At 39.7% G+C, this 19,075-nt stretch overlaps 1 protein-coding gene across 2 annotated transcripts in view; it reads left to right on the top strand.

Annotated features, from left to right (window-relative positions):
* The window catches only part of LOC146580340 (zeta-sarcoglycan-like), a 55,173-nt gene that overhangs the window by 25,050 nt on the left and 11,048 nt on the right, over positions 1-19,075 (top strand). For both annotated transcript variants that reach the window (XM_085267003.1, XM_085267004.1), the window contains exons 4-6: positions 8,511-8,598; positions 10,854-10,976; positions 12,026-12,098. In XM_085267003.1, coding sequence (XP_085123129.1) covers positions 8,511-8,598; positions 10,854-10,976; positions 12,026-12,098 — 284 coding nt within the window. The remainder of the gene's footprint in view (positions 1-8,510; positions 8,599-10,853; positions 10,977-12,025; positions 12,099-19,075) is intronic.

The following is a 19,075-nucleotide window of genomic DNA, read 5'->3' as shown; positions in this document are numbered from 1 at the left end:
CCAATTTGCCACAGCAGATTGAGAAACAACTCCGAATTGCCCACTCGTGCTCTTTGATGTCCTACTTGGAGCTAAATGTTGATTTAAATATAACGCTCTTGTGCCTTAGCGGTAGAAGGAAAAACCACCTCACGGCCGTAGCAGATGCCCAAAACTGAGTATTAGACAAAGCCAATATTTCACCGCTTAGTTCAATACCACCTGCAGACATTTTTACGGTCTTGTTTTACAGACAGCGCTGTGCAGGGCCCCTCTTATCTGCCGCACCAGAGATATTTGCAGGACAAAAGTCTCCATGGGTCACTCAATATTTCCTCACCTGAGGAAATATGTCAAGCACACACAGAGCAGGGATTATGGTTATGTTTACACAACAGTGCACGGTGCTTCTCTACAGTCAGATAACCAGCATTGATCAATAAGCCATTACCACAAATGGCAGTGAACTTGGTAGTGCATCAAAGGTTTCTTAAAATCAAATATAGCATGACCTTCTTTATTTATTTATTTATTTATTTTTTCAAGCTGCAGCTGCTAAACTCACAGTAAGCTGTAGTTTGATATGTTTTTTTTCCTTTTCACGAGTCAATCATTGCTTTAAATTTTAATCAGTAACTGAAGCTGTAATCTGCGGGTAACATATTGAAATACTCCCTCTGCTTATTTTGGCAGTAACTCTGATCGCTGGCAGCAAAGTACATGCTGAGTAGCCCCTTAAAAAGGCAGAGCAGCGTCAGAGTAGCATGTTGCGAGGTGACAGCTGTTCTCTTTCAGTTTACATTGATTAACCGAGCAAAAGGCATGGGAAAAATGCAATCAGGTTGTTTTTGTTGTGTTTGTGAGGTGTCAGCAGGTTAGCATTTTGACCTGCAGACTCTTTTGCAGGTCGAAATGATTAAAAGAAAGTCACTGTGGATGATACGCTCTGTTTAAAGGCGTGTGTGTGTGTTGTGGGGTTTTGTTTTGTTTTTTTTTACTGTCATTCTGTATCATTGTTGCTGTTTGGCCCTACTTTCAAATTCAATTGAATTCAAATGAGTTGAGTTGAAGTTCAGTTTATTCCTGCACATTTAATTGCATCCACCTACCTGTCACCCAGGGGAGTGAGGCAGACAGGAGGGAAATAAGAAAGGAAGGAAGAAAGAAGCCACTGTTAATCATAAAACCAAAGTCTTGTCGGTTTTGTTTAAATCTTTATTTAACCATGAAGTGGAGCTCTTGAGATTTAAAATCTCTTTTGTGCGAGTCCGCTGGAGAGCGGGCTGCGCCAACCTAGTGTTTATTTAATGGTAGGTTAATGCAGTTTACAATCTCTGTGTTGACACTGGTGATAATGGGTGGATGACTGGATATGTAAAGCGCTTTGGGGTCCTTAGGGACTAGTAAAGCACTATATAAATACAGGCCATTTACCATTTATTTTACCATAAATAGGCCACATTAATAAATCAGGGTAGTTACCCACAAAACAAAAGCTAAAGATTTAAGCAATGTTTTAATAAATATATTAGTAAGAGTTTAAATTAGATTTTTAACACATTTTATTTCATTTTTCTTGTAGTATAAATTGTTATTTAACAGTATTTATTGGTTACATGTAACAAGTTTTGTCTCGGCAGTGTACAGGATCACTGAATGTTTGGATTTCTGTGTGACTTTTGTAAACCTTTTCATATTGAGAGCTTAAAATCATGTATCATAACCATATGTATATCAGAGTTCTTGTTTTGATGAACCTACAGAAAAAGGCTCTTCAGTTTTATTTTGTGTGTGTGTGTGTCTTTTTAGTTTTTTTCACCCACAACTTTAGCGTTTTGAGTCGCTCTGTCAACCTCAGCAGCAGCATATGGCTGTTTGAGTAGAAACCTCTGATAAAATCACTGTTCACAACTTGTTAGGCACCAAACAGCAGGCAGAGTCGCCGGTCTGCTGCTGAACATTTTGCAGATAAAGAGCCCGATATATGACCGAACAGAGTTAAAAGGAAAGCGCCTAAAAGCATCAGTTCAAAGGAATGCTAATGATGGTCAGCATCTGCTGCTGTATGTGTAAATAGTGTGTTAGTGTTAATGGGTTACCCATACTAACATCATGAGATGATCATATGTCTGCGTTCACAGCTTGTTGCACTTTACCAAGTGGTCAGAAAATCAATTATTGCTGCTTTCAGTTTTGATATTATTAGTAAGTTTTTCCAGCCGTGTCTGTGTAACCTTATAGCCATGAAAATGTATTTGCTCCTTCCTGATTTTTTGCTTTTATGTTTTTTGCATATTTCTCACATTTTTTATGGTAACCTGAGTAAATAGCCACAGATGCAGTTGTTAAATGTTGATTAATTAAGAGAAAGAAATAATTCAAATCTATTTGGCCCTGTGTGAAAAAGTAATTGCCCCCCCCCCCCCCCCCCCCCCGTTAAGTCATGAATTAACTGTGATAAACTGCATTTTTTTGGAAAGCTGAGTTCAGTTTTACGAGCCATGCATACAAGACCTGCTGAATCAAGAAATCGCTCAAACAGAACCTGTCTGACAAAGTGAAGAAGTTTTTAAAAAAGAAGCCAAAAATGCAAAAATGCGATCTAAAGAAGTCTTTGGCATCTATCAGTCTGGAAAGTGTTATAAAGCCACTTCTAGGGCTACCGACGACTCACTGTGGAGGTCACAAAAGAACCCAGAACAACGTACAAAGAGCCGCAGGCCTCACTTGTCTTACTTAAGGTCAGAGTTCATGATTGAACCAAAGAAAGAGACTGGGCATCCACGGGAGAGAACAAGGAGAAAACCACTGCTGACCAAAGGGAACTCAAGGGCTCGTCTCACATTTGCCAAAACCCGTCTTGATGATCTCAGAGACTTTTGGAAAATATTCTGCGGACTGACGAGACAAAAGTTGAACTTTTTGTCCTTTTACGTCTGCATGAAACTAACACAGCAATAAATAAAAAGAACACCAGCATTGAGATATGGTGGTGGTAGTTTGCTTTGCTTTTTCAGGTCTTGCTGTAACTGATGCAATGATGACTTTTTCTCTCTACCAGAAAATCCTGAAGGAGGATGTCCGGCCATCAGTTTGTGCCCTGATGCTCAAACACACTTGGGTTATGCAGCAGGACAATGATCCAAATCACACCAGGTTCACTTTTGAATGCCTCATAAAAGCAAATTTAAGCTTTTACTAGTCAAAGTCCAGAATCAAATCCAATTGAGGTGCTTTGGCTTGACCTTAAACAGGCCATTAATGTTGGAAAATCCAGTTTGGCCTAACTTAAAACAATTCTGCAAAGAGGACTGGCCGAAATTCCTCCAGATTGAAAGACTCAATGACTATAATCACAAAGGCTGCCACGATGACACAACCAGTTATTAGGCTTAGGGGGCAATTACTTTTTCACACAGGGTTGAGTAGATTTCAATAATTTTGTTCCTTTTAATAAAAAATGCTTTGCCCATATTGTAGAAAATGCTCAATAACACATTATAATGTTAGCCTCTTTTACTGCAGTTCTCATATGTACCTGTGCTGAGTTGTCTGTCAAAACTGACAGGCAGATGGATGGAAGGAAGAGTTTCGATATTATTTTTTTCCTGCCCCGAAGGCTTCCTCACTGCCTGCATGTCTGTCCACCTATCTCAGCCCTCCCTCCTTCCCCGCCTCTCTCCCGTCACCTGTCAGCTTCTGCAGATAGCACATTACATGCAAACTTGAGCTGTCCCACCAAACACAGTCTTGTATGAGGACTGTGAAAACAATACCGCGAGATGACCTTAATATCAGACGTTTGGATTACAACAAAATTCAAGCATATGATTGCGAGACAATAGCTTAAATTACACCTGTGAAAGCCACAATACTGTTATAATTTCAGGCACGACAAATCAGTTTGGAACTCAACATTTTTGCCCGTCTGAGTGCAACAGCAATTTCAGGCTTTTTGAAATCGTCGTCACACTTGGAGTTTTACCTGTCAGAGGAACACTGCATTTATAATTTCAAGTGTTTGTGAAAGCAGACGTGTGAGCGGGCACTTCTTCCCCCTCCCGCTTTCATCGAGAGGAAACTTCTCACAGGGTAGATCAGTACTAATCACTATCAGTATTGCAAAGATGTTGGAATAAATAAGGGTTGGATAGCTGGTTAGTATAAACTTTTAAATGACACTGGGACTGCACAGATGAATATATATGGCTATCTGAATATTTTGGTTGGGGCAAAGTTAAAGTTGGTTAACGTCAAGTTAAATGAAAGATTTTAGGCACGTGGGATTGCATAGCTTAAAGTCTCAGCAGATTTCTCTGCAAACAGAAAATGAATGCACAAAGGAGACGCGTCTTGAGTTTAGCAATTTATCTTTTGGAATTGCTCCTGTTTTGCACATGCATTAGGCTAATAATCTCTGCTGCCTTTAAGGACAAACTGTGGTCAAATTAGATTCAGTGAACAGCAGTGATATATTTTAGCAAAGTGGCCAGTCCACTCTAATTAGTCTTTTTGCTGTTTTTTTGTAATTTAATGATGTAATTCCAAGAACTTTCAATTACTGGCGATTAAGAGGCAAGTGTTTTTATTTATGATAAGAACTTTTTTTTCTTCTGCCAGCTCAAACATTTACAGAAAGAAAGAAATCAGCTGCTGGACTGGACATAACACAAGGCAGGAGGCCTGGGATGTACACCAACTACAAATTCTCCATTTATATAGTAAAGTAATTGTAGCTGAATTCTTTAACCCTCTCAAGCCACAGCTGCTTGCAACTGTAGAATTTTACCCCCATTAGGAACGACAGTACGGAGATCAAATCTGACAGCTGGGAGGCTCTAGATGTGGGAGCAGTCAGTCTTTATTTAAAGGTAATCTTCGCAAATCATGGAGCAGACATGGATTTTATAATAACACAACATTTCTGCGGTTTTTATAAATGATCTTGTAACTTTTTAACCACTAGATACAGATGGTACTGTCGCTGATAAAGATGTAAATCAAATGAAAACTTGGTTGGAATTTGAAAACTGAACACAGTGGTACGAGTGCATCGCAGTGCCCAGATACAGTTAATCACATATCTGCTGTTCAGACTGTTGGCTCTCGTTATCGTCTCCGGGGAGCCTGACTGATCTATAAATAGCCGCAGATGCAGGTGTATCTTTATTGGAGTGAAACTTCTCCTTCACTAAGCCTCACCTACTTGCATTTGATAAGCACGAGAGAGCTGATTGTAAGCACTATTTCTGAATTCAAGTCGGCAAAAGACGGCTTAAAGCCATCCACCTGTTAATCTCGAGCAGCTTAAACCGCAAACTGCAGCGTCGCCTCGGAAAGCTAGAACCGCTTTGATTTGCATTGCACTAAAATACAGGCAACTTTTAATATTGAATATGACTGCAGACATGTTTTTAAACAGCCTGCTGCAAGATTTCTTATTTACCGTAAATGAGGAAATTAAGGCATAATAAGCATTGCTTTTTCACGCCTGGCATTTTAAAAAAATTACATTTAGTTGTGCCGCTCAGTATGTAAATGAGCCTCCAGCACAACAATCGGTATAATTAAAATTTAAATGTGTCTATGCAAATAGATAGTTAGGCTTACAGTTAAACTCTGAACAGTGCTCTTTATCTGTGCTTTAAACAGTTTTCATTTTATACTCACTCGCTGAAAGTCAACAGCGTCAGACAGCACACATTTGCTTTGTTTTGAAACTATTTCTTAGGAGCAGGGTGACGTGCTCTCGCTTTCTGCTCTGAACTTATTCATCATATGCGGGGAGGCATCCTCTGCCGTATACCAGTCATGGTAATTTTTCAGTCTGATGGGGCCCGGTACACCTACAACAACAGGCTCCGTTTACGTGCATTCACTCTGATCTGCGCTTGACCTTCCTCGGCAGACACAGTGACTTTAAAAGCCTTTTATGTGATCCCGGGGAGGTTTTAAGGAGAGCACGAGCGTCTCAGCCGTGCCCCCTCAGGATACTGTTAAACACCTATAAACTCTTTAAAGGGATACTTCAAATCAAGAAGTCAAATTTCTCCATGATGCCGCTGCCTCGTGGTGAAACTTGATGATGCACATTAACATCGGAAAGGAACGAGCGGGGAATGAAAATGAACCAAATGACCTCTGCAAAGTTGAGATAATTATTAAGGGAACGGCAGAATTATTTGCTCAAATACTAGACTGTGATTAAATGCTTGTAAATGTCACTTGTTTTAGTACAATTGTAGAGCTAGTGACATGACGTTTTTCCTGGGTCAGAATGAGCCTGTGGTTGACTAACACACTGCAGAACGATCAGAGTGCTGCAGTAAAGTAATAGTAAAATTCTCCATCAGCACCAGTTGGTGTTTTAAAGAAAGTAGCAGCTGGCTTACCTGACTAAACATAAAAAACCTTCTACAGGTACTAGTGTACCCCTAACATGTACGGAGGTAAATTCTCATATATTCAGGCCACTAAAATAGCAAAATAAAACACACTGGCAATGAGTGCCCATGCTGTTTGGTCTGTTTGCGCAGTTGGCATCCTGCACTGCTTAATTACATTAAAATTTAAAAAACAAAAAGAATAAATCAAAGCTAAATATAGTACTGTTTATATAGAGTAAAATATATTTAAATCCCTGTGTGATCACGGGACAATGCCAGCTTTCCATTGTCTGAAAAATAAGCGCACTCCTACACTCGTCAGCCAGACACAATCCACCTCCATTTAATAAAATGTGTAATAAAATATTGGTATTCAAGACTTAAGTAAACACCCATATGGTAAAAAAGGATTTCAGAAATCAACTGTCATTATGTTTGCATGTTTATGCCTTATGGTTTACCCATACCTGTGAATAACATGCACCTGGCAAAAAAAAAGCTAAAATTACATGCTTGAAATGGACCCTGCAAAGCTCACGTCTTGTTGTACTGTATGTTGCAGCTTTAGTCTGGTCTTAACACATCATATGATCGTATTAAGGATACCCATTTTTATCGACATAGAAATAGAAGAAAGCGCCTGGAATTGACTGTTCAGCGGAGTCGCATGGATTACTTGCACATATATCTCAGCTCACATGCAAGCAGAATAGATCCACTTTTACAGAAAAGCTTTTCAGCACTGTGGCTAAAACATCGTTGGGATGCACCAGTTATTCATCTCTCTTTACTTCCTCCTGGTGACTAACTCGCATAGAAGTATCGCCCAACCAGCCCTCTGCCACTAATTTACACTGAATGGTCTTGTTGGATAGATTGAATTGTGTTATGAAACTGTGCTGAATTACATGTGTACAGGGGATCATTTTTAATATAAAAACAGCGTGTTTAAAAAGGAAACGACACACAGAGCTCTCAAAACAATTCCAAGTGAAGGGTAATTTCGCTCTGTGGCATGTGTAAAAGAGTAACTGCTTACTGCTAACTTTTCACCATAAGAGTTATACGGTGGCGCTAGGTCAGTGTTGCTACAGCTTCTTATACTGCCTGAAGATGTCCAAAAATCAATTAAGGCAGTCTTGACATACTGTCTGGGTTTGCAGCCCTAGAGCACAAGTTGTCATTATGTCACTGAGCTTCCAGCAACATCTGTTTTTACAGAATTCTTATTTATGTTGCTCTTATAGGTTTATAAAATATTTTGGTCAAGTACCAAGAGAAAGATCTCTAGCTGCTTTAGGACGTTTGACAGACCGATACAACACACAAGAAACATTGATATGTGCTTCACATTTTCGCAGACCCACATAACCCTCCCAGAGTATGTTGATGTTCAACCATATATACTTTGTGTGATAGCAAGTGTGTGATTGTAGCGGTCAGGTATTTAAAATCTAAAGTCCAGGTAGAAGTCTCCTAAATGTATTCATAAGATGATGTTACTGGGAAATGTAGACGTCTGAGGTAGAATGGGTGCATTTCAAAGCCTTTTCAAAATGCACATGTGCCATCATTCAAATGTTAACAAGCTATAAACTTGCAAAATGCAAAGCTGCCAGAAAGCAGGACAGGTCCACAGCCGAAATGTCTGCAGCAATGAAAAGAATGCACCCACGCTCATCACACACACGTCCTCGGCTGCCCCGCAAACCCCTTCCTCCTCCTCTATCTCTTTCTTCACTTCATTACTCATCTTTCAATAATTCGGTTTTAATTTGTTCCATTTTAGCCTTAATGTTGTGTAATTTGGTGGTTATTATCCAGGAAAGATCCACTTGGGAAACCTTTTTACTGTAGACTACAATCTACTTCGAACCAGCATAATTACATTAATTCTGATTTCAACAAGACAAGGCAGCCTCTGATAGCTGCTGAGTGTGGGGATTTAAATAATTCCTGTTCAGTGATCTTACATATTTAATTTCTTCCTTCCTCTGTGGTTCTTTAACATTGAAAGAATAAGTTTAACAGTTTCCAACGCTGTTTATGAGATTTAAGCTTTTTAATGCAGCATTTTTTTTTCCTCTCTTCTCCGTCTCTCTCCCACTGTGTGTCTCTTCCTCCCCCCTCCATGCTTCCCCCTAGGACAGCTTGTTGGTCTTGCGGTCAGACAAGAACGTAACGCTGAATGCCAGAAACGAACAAGGCCTGCTAACTGGTCAGCTCACAGTGGGTGAGTTTCCACTTCCTCCTTTGTGTACCTCTACACTACTACTGCTGGTGCCATTTCCATCCTGAAACTATAAATTGCTGCTTGCCTCACCTGCAAGGAAACACCTGCTGTGGAATGACTGTCTGCAATGTAGCCTACAAGTAGTTTCAGTTTTTACAGTGCTGTGCAAAGGTCTTGAGCCACCCCTCATTTCATTATATGTTGCTGTTTGCCATTTTAAACTTTAACTTGTGCAAACATTGACCAGGCTTTTTAAAGGTTTATAAAATATTTTCCTTGGAGATTGGCTGCTTTTTCACTTATTTTCCATTTTCCAATTTAAAATTGTATTTTCAAGCATTTTATCACCAGCAGGCTGTCGCAAAAAGGCTTTTCACCATGTGTATTTATGAAAATTATGATTATGAGAACACATTTTGACAAACATAAAATTTTGTTTTGAAACCTTACCTTCAAAAACTATCTTTAGTAGAAGAACAGTATCTGAAAGTTATGTTCTTAACAAAAGGAAAAAAGTCCTGACAGAGACCTGAGAGATTAGGCCACAGGTTCGACTCGAACCTTTGCTGCTCCATTTCATCCACAAGGCATATGGGCGCTTGCTCAACCAGTAACCTAAACGGGTGCCAAAGAAGCCATTCTTAAGGAAGCAAAACAAGGAGAAAAGGCTGAGTTCTGCCAAATTACAAAAGAACTGGAAAAGAAACACGCGATTAGATTTTGATCCAACATGTAATACAATCTGGAAAGCTTCTGATTGGCAACTCAATTCATTTTTCAGCATGACAATGATCCAAAACACACTGCCAATGCAGTAAAAGAATACCTGGATAGAAATAAACACACAGTGGTATGCTGTCCGTCATGGATTGGCCTCCCCAGTTCCTAGAGCTGCACATTATTGAAGCAGTTTGGGATCAACTCGACAGAGAACAGAACAAAAAGCAGCCAACATCCAAAGAAGAGCTTTGAATGTCCTTTAAGAAGCCTGGAAAACTGTTCCTGAAGACTATTTAAATGACAAGAAAGCTGCCTAACAGTTCAGGCTGTGTTGAAGAATCACATTTTTATACCAGATACTGACTTTCAGAGTTGTAGAATCTCTGTTTTTGGCTTATGAATGTTTTTCTAATAAAATATATGAAGAAATAAGATGCACTTCCAGACTTTTGCACAGCATTGTATTCCTCTCTCTTTGTACAACTTATTATTGAAAAAAACTGGTCTTGGATTAATCTGGCCACAGCTGTATAAATTACCAGATCAATACCATTTGTTGATGACTTCATTTAAGATTAGCACAACAATTTATCTTGAAGTTCTCTTTAATGCTTCTACATCTTATTCGAGTAGTTTGTTTTTTTTCCAGACGCTAACCTTTGATGCTCTTATTGAAAGAGCAATAGTTTCATCTCTTTATCATCAGGTTCAGCCATCAGTCAGACTAAATTACCAAAGTCATTTACATGATTAATCACCACTAGAAAGCAAATGACCTGCTTATTAACATTAATAGCTATTGATCTTAGCCAGCATAAGTAGAGAGTTGATGGTGATTTGACAAGACTGTTGATATGACACGTTTTGGTCACGCTTGACCTTCCTCTGAAAATTACGCCTGCTTTTGTGGGTACTGCGTTTCGTCTGAAATGAGATGAAACTCAGCGAGAATAATTAAATTCCCCAGCCGTCGCAGGGCATGGATTAATGGCAGAGAGAGGAGAGGAGAGCAAGAAAAGGAGACGAATTTTGTGCATGCACATCTGAAAAAACACCAAAGTCTGGAGAACAGGAATTAATATTCCTCACCAGCGGAACAGATTACTGATTTGTCTTCATTCATCAGAGAAGCATGGCTGATCCAGCTTTGTTAGGAGCCTTTCATTTGCAAAGCAAGCACTCCACAAAGTATTTCAGATTGCTAATAGTCTTACATGCACAAACATACTGTAGCTTCCCGGAGCAGATTTAAAAGACCAGAGTCGCATAAGTCAACCTTTATTTGACAGCGATATTTTCAAAAAGTGAAAGTTGTTACCACTGCAGACTAATAAAACTTTTGAGGTGGAAATTTTTCTAATCGTAACTAAAATGTATAGTTAGATCTAGAAACATTCATAAAATACTGGAAAATGCAGTAGAGGTAAATGAATACAAATAAGCTGAATCGTTCCTTTGCCGTTAAATTGAGTGCACTCAGCAACGTTTACTGAAGGTTTTCAATGGAAACTTGAGTATCTACGTCTCTCTTGCAGGTCCCGAGGCTGTGGAAGCCCAGTGTCAGAGGCTGGAGGTGCGAAGCAGAGACGGGGGCACACTTCTGTTCACTGCCGACGAGGAGGAGGTCATCATGGCAGCAGAAAAGTTCACAGTCACAGGTAAGACGATGCTGGAGTCTCACTCAGTTGTCTTTGGATATCTTAAATAAACCGTGATCAATGGTGTATTGTCTAAAACTAAAAGGGCAGATTTGAATCTTAAGTTTTTGTACTGTAGGTTTTCCCGGAGTATATTAGAAGTCCAGCACATTAATGAGTAAGGCATAAGTAAGACTTAAGACTTTAATCCACAATATGTCAACACAAGTAATATACACTATCTGGTGATTTCATTTGGTACACCCGTTTGGCTGCTTGTTTGTCAGTTATCTAATCAGCCATGGCAGCAATGCATTTGGGCATGCAGTCAGATGACTTTGAACGTGGCGTGATTGATCTACTAGGATTTTCCCTCTAAAACATCTCTAGAGTTTGCAAAGACGGGTCCAAAAAAACAGAAAATATTCCATGAGCAGCTGTTCTCTGGGTGCTTTGTTGATGCCAGAGGTCAGACTGCTTCATGCTAATTGGAAGGCAACAGTAACTCCAATAATCACTCGTTACAACCAAGGTATGCAGAAGAGCATCTCTGAATGCAAATATACAGCAGAAGACCACACTGGGTGACACTCTCAGCTCCAAACAGGAAACTGAGGCTACAGTTGACACAGGCTGACCAAAATTGGATATTGGTCACCTGGTTGGGTGAGTCTTTTTCCTGCCACATCATGATGTTAGGGTCAGAATTTGGTGTAAACAACAGCATGAACGAGTTGCCTCCATTGGTCTTCTGGTTTTACACATTTGCTTGGCAAGTAAAAAGGCAGCAGAGCTAATCACACAGCCAGTGCTGGGCTTAGCTGTTCTAAGGATTTTAATGATTGAAAGACTGCAGCAGGAGGTTTATGTGGACAATACGTGCCCATTGCCTGCAGTCTGTTCACTTGTTTTTTCTTCTCTTTTAAATGGTGATATAATGTAATTGAATCATGCAAGTCACTGAAAAATATGGATTTAGTTTCTATGTTTAAATCGTTACCAAAAAAGTATTTTGTGGAACATAATATAAAGCTGCACTGAACACGATCTGGGATTTGTTTTATCCGCAGGCTCGGAAGGAGCCGTGTTCGGACATTCAGTGGAGACTCCTCTGATCCAGGCGAGGGCTTCTGAAGACCTGAAGTAAGTTCATATTCAATGACTTTACTGAAATTCATTAAAGCTTAATGTCATCTGTTCATGTCCTGTTAAATTAAAATTAAGATCTTTAAATAATGATGATAGATGTTCTGTGGCATTTCAAAGTCAATGACTGTGCTTAAAAAAAACACATGTGGCAGGAGCCATTATTCACCAATATCATTATCTCAAGCACCCTCTTGTACTCAAGCGTCTCCTGGTCGCCTTGTTATGATACAAATGTAAAAGAAGATTTGAGCAGTTTTACAGCCGAGGGTTGAGCTAATTTGTTAGTTATTCTCTGGCAGGCAGGATTTGATTAAAGCACTAAGAGAGCTTGGAGAGAAGGGGGTAAGGTTGAGCTACGTGTTGGAGTCCTATACTCCCTCGTGCATGTGATCCTCACTGCACTCTGCCTGAGGCTCTGAGCCCTGCGTCGGTCCATTAACGAGCTATAACGAGTGTGGTTTGTTGTCCACCTTACTGGTCCTGAAAGGAGGGCTGGGATCAAAGTTGGCAGAAAAAGCGGTGTTCTGGCAGCTAATTCCCCCAGAGTGAGAGGAATACTGATGAGTTTCACTTTAAAGCGTGTGCGCACACACAGGACTCACACAGACACACACAGGCTCAGCTCAGGAGCGACCATCTGCAATGTGGTCAAAGTCTTAATGAGAGGAAACCGAACAGGAGACGGTCGACACACAGAAACGGCAACATGACTTAAGCTGGGCTCTGATTTTCTTCTGTTTAAAAGCATATTCGATCAAAGATATTTAATTTATCAAAGGTTGATTCTGTTTGGGTTTAATTTAAAGATTTCCAAATTGAATTTCCTAAAATCCACGATGCCGTCTGACTGTGGACGACTGTCTTCCCTCACTGGTGAATTACTGAAGTATTTCCAAGCAAACAGATGTACAAACTGTACTGTGAGGACTAAATAAAGACTCCTTTTATATAGACCTAATTTTCTTTCCAAATGTCTTATGAAAGATTTTTATTTCTTTATTTTTTATGTTGAGTCAAACGGTTTTCTTAAAAAAGTAAAATGAAGGAAACATAATCCTGTGAGTTATTTATGACATCACTTGAAGCCTAATAACATTCTGTCTGTTTATTGAATAAGTGGGTTGTGGGAAAAACAACATTGCAGTTGATGCAAAATAAATATAAAAGTTAATTTATTTTATTTTATTATAATTCACAGAAATCTTCAGAGGATATCCTGGGGGACCTGCTTCCTCTTTAGTTATTGCAAGCTATTAAAATAATCATTAAACAAGCTTTTTAATCAGATTTTTTTCAAATTTAAATCTACAACCAAATGGATTTTTACCTGCAAATTAGCAAAATCACAATTTTTATCTCTTAGTTGCAGTCATGGAAAAAAAATGCAGGACTCTTCTCTTGTGAAAAACTTAAGCAGACCCTTAATGCTTCCATGGTAGTTAAGAAGTCACAGCAAGGTAATTCTAATCAAATATACTTGCTTAATTGATCATCAGCAAGTGTGAGCACCTCAATGAAAGCAAAGGTTTTGGCATTTTGCTGGTCTGGAGCATTTAACTGTGCGTTAACACAATGCCACAATCTTTTCAGGAGTGGAAGTGCCAGCAAATTCACACCAAGTTCAAACTATGCTCAGAGAAACTACCGAAAACCCAAGAGCTTTACTGAGACTGTACAGGCCTCAGTTAGCATGTTAAATGTTAAAGATCATGACAGTAAAATTAGAAAAACAATAACAAGCATGGCTTGTGAAGAGAAAGAATATATCAGTATGGGCTATGTTTTAAAGTGGCATCTGAACACAAGACTTCTTCAGAGAGATGAGACCAAAGTGATGTTTGGTTATAACGTGCAGCACCAAATTTGGAGAAAACGTAACACTTCATACCAGCTGTAAAGCACGGTGGTGGATGGGATGAAGACTTGGGTTTGTTTTGCAGCCACAGGTGCTGGATATCTTGCACTGGCTGAGTCGACCATGAACCCCTCTGAGTACCAAAGTGTTCTGAAGTCCAATGTGAGGACATCTGTCCAACAGATAAACTTTGACTGGACCACTGCAACATCCTGATGCTTTTCTTTTTTAGCAGATTTGTCGCTGTGCTTTGGATCATTGTCCATGACCCAATTTCAGCCAAAGTCCAGACTTCAACTGAAACTGAAATAATGTTGGGTATTACCTTAAGAGAGCTGTGCATAAATGAAAGCCCGTAAACATCAATGAACTGAAGCAACATTGTAAAGAAGAGATGCGTAAAAGTCATCCACAAGAATGTGAGAAGTTGATGTATAGATGCTGAAAACGATTACTTAAACTTATTGCTGCCAAACTTGTGATTCGTGGGGTGTTCTTGGTTTTTCAGAGATTCCTGTGAAAACTTTCTTGTCCACATGAGTGTAAATGACCAAGATTCAGATTAAAGAGTAAAAGTCTCTTGCATATTTTAAATTCAGTATGTCAGTGGTTACATTTTTTAAATACTAAACTAGGCTTTACAGTAGAAATTGGATGAAGTGGAACGTTTAATATTTTGTCCACAAAAAAATTAAAATGTAATCTTAACCTTGAATTAGTGATTTAGAAACTACTTTCCTTTGTCCATTAGATGTGTTTTTTTTCCAGCAATGAGCAGTTAAAGCAGCCATGTTTTGAGTCTGTGAAAGCGTGACTGTTTCCTAAAATAACCCAACTCTCACACCGTGCCAGCAAAACTCCATCCCCACAATCGCAAAGCAGAGACTTTTCATGATATAGCCAAACAGTAAAATGTGAGCTGGAACAGCCTCGAATGATTACACATGTAGATCTAATAAAGTAGTCAGTAAGGTGACATCATCTTCAGAAAACACTGTCACTAAAGTAAAATATATACTTAGATTTTTACTTTAATGCCCAATATAGCTTATTCAACAATCTGATTATTTATCCAAAGAAAACATTTTTTCCCACATCTCCAGTATTTCTTTTAAAAGTGGCATTTGCCTTGTTCAGCATTGTTTATGTATGCAGCTCTGGGCCTTTCCGTAAATGCTAATGAGGCTCTTCCCTCCCGCCACCTCGCTGAAATCATGACAAGTTAAGCCCTCCTTGCAAATCGTGTGTCACCTGTGCAGTAAGCCCCTCCGGATGATAAGGACACAGCTTGGCTTGCGTCCACATCACCTTTCTTTCCCCGTTTAAAGAAACATCACTCTCTTTGTGATGTGTTTTATTTCCCTGAAAGCCAGGAGTAATCTGGGAGATGAACAGAGCAGAGTCAAATCAAAGAAAGCCACATGAGAACTTCTTCCTCTTTGAAGCACCTGTTCTTCTCCTGGAGTTTACCCGTGTACGCTGGCACTCAAGTCTGTCTTTGTTTGTTATGATCATTGCCTTTTGTGATTTAATTACTTATTATGTGTGACTTTTACTGGTGGACAAGTGCAAATGACTTAGCCAGAGTGGCTTCCAGCATCTTTTGCGTTGGCAGCCTATTTAAGCGTGAGACAACTGAGATGTACAAGTTTAAACTGGAATGAGAGAACTGGAAATCTGAATTTGTAAATCTATAATATGTATATTTGTTGATGTAGATGCAGACCTAGCAGGAGAACTACATCTTTCCAAACTACAATCAAGAGCAGGAATAAAATTAGACATAGTTTCACATACTGGAAAGATTGTGCTTACTTTTCTTCATCTGCTGAGTCATCTGCTTTTTCTTAATTTGTTTTATTGGCTGGTTGCCTTGTGAGAGTTCTTAGTCTATGTGAGAATATCACCTGATAGACTTTTGTGACACAGCTTCAAGTGAATTTGTGGGGACAATCTGAAAGCCTTACGTGCTTGGGACTCTGTCCTGCTGGGGAATTTCAATGCTCACATGGTAAACAACTGTGTGACCGTTGGAAGGTACAGCCTTACAAAATAATAGTGTTTTTGTATTTGTTTTGCTTTCATGGTAATCACTTTTTCGCCATTAGTGCACTTGGCAACAGGACATCCTAAGTCAGAACTTGATTGATTTTATAATCATATCATCAGACCTTATGTGTTGGACACTAAGGTAAAGAGTGGAGCAAAGCTTTCAACTAATCAAAACCAGGTGGTGAGAGGGTGCTCACTTATCAGAGGCCCTGATCTACAAGATCTTCAGTTCCCACCTTCAGCAGAGCTTTGACAGCATTCTGAGGGAGACTGGTGGTCTGGTGCCTGGTCTGGTCCACTCAGTGGTTGGTGCCTGGTCTGGTGGTAACCTCAAACCAGATATTGGACACCAGAGGGCAGCTGTCAAGTTGAAGAAGTAGTCCTATTGAGTTTGATTTCACAGGCAGCCGACAAGTCAGGCCAACAGGCCAAGTGGGTTGCAACCACAGCTGAAGTCAAAATTTGGATGTTGGAGGAGTTCGGTAAGCAAGACTTTCGGTCATCCTTAAGGCAATTCTTGGAAACAGGAAGCAGGAATATCACACTGTGTAATCCTGACTCTATACTGTGCACAGTCAGGATGCAGTACCGCCTGACTGCAGCTGAGGATATTTTAAGTCCCACTGATATCCCTTATGTAGCAGGAGCAGAATTTGGGGGTGGTGGGTTGACTTGCTCATCATTGTCGTGTTAAAAAGCTGGGATTTGTAAGGCTGTTTTGGTTAACACACTTGTGCAGCATTCATTCATTCATTTCATTCATTTATTTGTTCATTTCAGGCACAACAAAAATACATGTGGAAGTTGGTGACAGAGCCAATGGTTTGGGAGACTAGGGTGTTGGTCCCATCTTATATGCCAAGCTGCTGGGGAAGAGAGTCCTTTTTTTTTTTTTTTTTTTTAAATCAAAGTTACGATTAAAGAGGGGCAATGTGGTTTTGATTCTGGTCGTGGAACACTGGACGAGCTTTTTAATCGTCTCGAGGTTACCTAATATGCACGGAAGTTTGCCCAATGAGTCTACGTGTGTTTTGTGGACTTAAGATTTGGCATTTGACCGAGTCCCTCAGGACTTCCTGTATGCAAAGGCTGTCTCTTACCCCCTCCCAAATGAGTTTTGTCTTTCAGGAAGGGGTAAGAGACCTTGATAAGCAGAATGAGCATTATATTAAAGATGAAAAACAAAGACCAGGGGTGTTAAACTCACTCTTGTTTATGGGTAATGTATAAACAAAGCTGCATAATAACCTGACTTTCTAGAACTACAGGTATATTGTAAAAACAGTGAACAAACAATTTATAAAGTTGTGATGAACATCTGAGATTCTCACTAATAATAATTGTAGTAATATTTAGCAATATTGATTACCACATGTGCACTGCATATTTCACCGAATCTGCAAAAGCAAAAAACCTTGACAGGTAACGTTGAACAACAGAAGTATTTCACTTTTTATGATTCAAACAACTTGTTGAAACTGATTTTCTGAGACCGACTATTTTCTTCACAGTAACACTGACATCACCTCATGTCAGATATTAATGACTTCACTGCAATTTCCACACTTTCCACCGCACTCTAGGGGGCTGAATTGGTCCATTTGGTGGGATGGTTCTAGCAACCGGTCTTCATGTTTGATGAAAACAGAAAAAGTCATTCTGAAGTAATTTCAGCCACAAATATCAAAAGACAAAATTAAATTCTTAATTTCTGAATACTTTGACAACACTGCTCTCTGCATAAGTAAGAATCTAACTAATTACTTAATCACGCTACTGTTTATGCTTTAGTCTCCTGTGTAATGAATGCTGTGACAGCAATGTGCAAGGTTTACAACTGAGTAGAGTGTTTGGTCCTCTGCTTCGTCACCTGCTAACTAAAAGGTATGCTTGCGTGCTGCGACTTGTGGATAATTGCACTTGTGCTGACAAAGAAGAGAACTCTTGATGTTAGGTCTGTAAAACGAGGGGATTGCAGTTATGAAGCGGATCTGGTCCTGCTGGAGAGGCGCCAGTTTGTCATCTCTTGCTCTCAGCTCACAGCTTCATTACCTTTAGACATAGCTGTTTTCAGACTCCGATCAGCTCCCTCGCCCCACAGTAATTTCTTTAGTTCAGTTCCACTCGTAAAATGCGCCCCCGAGACTGAGTTTGAGACAAAACGAGAGAGATAATTGCTGTAAACTTGGCTCCGACTCTCTACCTAACTGCCCTCTTAGCTTGATGATAAGGAGCAGCTTGCTTGTAGCCCACAATTATAGGCTTAAATATTAAAATGTTTCTGTCAATTACATAATGACATAATTTCACATCTCATTCTGAAGGATGGTGCTCTGATTCCTAATGCGAATGTCCCAAATCCATCAGGACAGGCAAAGGAAGCTGTGTGATACTGCTGTGATATTATCCTGGTGTAGCTGCGATACTTCTGTCATCTAGTTTGCATACACTTAGGGAGACTTCATCTATTCTTTTGACATCTCTTGACAACAGATGGTAGATTCACTTCTAATCAATGTGACACAAAGTCTCCAGGTCTCAATTGTATCAAGAACGAACATACTCAGTTTTTTGGGGTTTTTTTTTGCTGGCTATAAACTGCTGCTTGAACCCACACAGGAATCTGCAGTGAGACATTAAGCAGCAAAGGCAGGACAGACAGGATTTGAAGGCTCTCTGGGTTCTTACAGTGCAGACATCACATGATGAATCAGGCCCAGAATCAGAGAGCAGAAAAATAGTTTTTCATTTCGTTTTCTCTGTAACTTTCTGCTACTAGAGCTCTCCTCTGCAATGCGGCCAGCTGCACGTCTGTCTACAGTTTATCTAAGCAGCTCTGAGGACAGTCCGTGCTCTAGCCGTGTCCACACATGACTGACATGTTCATTAAAGAGATAAAAACTCTTCTTGTTCCCACTTAGCTCTGGTCGGACTCTACTACTGCTACCAGTTAGGGAGCACAGAGTTATTACAGAAGTGTGCACATGTTCTTTTCCTCTTATTTTGACTGCAGCAGTGAAATATTGTTTCTTGGTTATTGCAATGGTCTTGTAGACCAGATGAA

Source organism: Mchenga conophoros, linkage group LG3 (assembly GCF_057382185.1).
Source record: "Mchenga conophoros isolate Kocher_MC1m ecotype Shallow Benthic linkage group LG3, M_conophoros_male_GT1.1, whole genome shotgun sequence".
Taxonomy (NCBI): domain Eukaryota; kingdom Metazoa; phylum Chordata; class Actinopteri; order Cichliformes; family Cichlidae; genus Mchenga; species Mchenga conophoros.
Note: the sequence above shows the minus strand (reverse complement) of the source record. Positions and strands in the feature narration are given on the sequence as shown.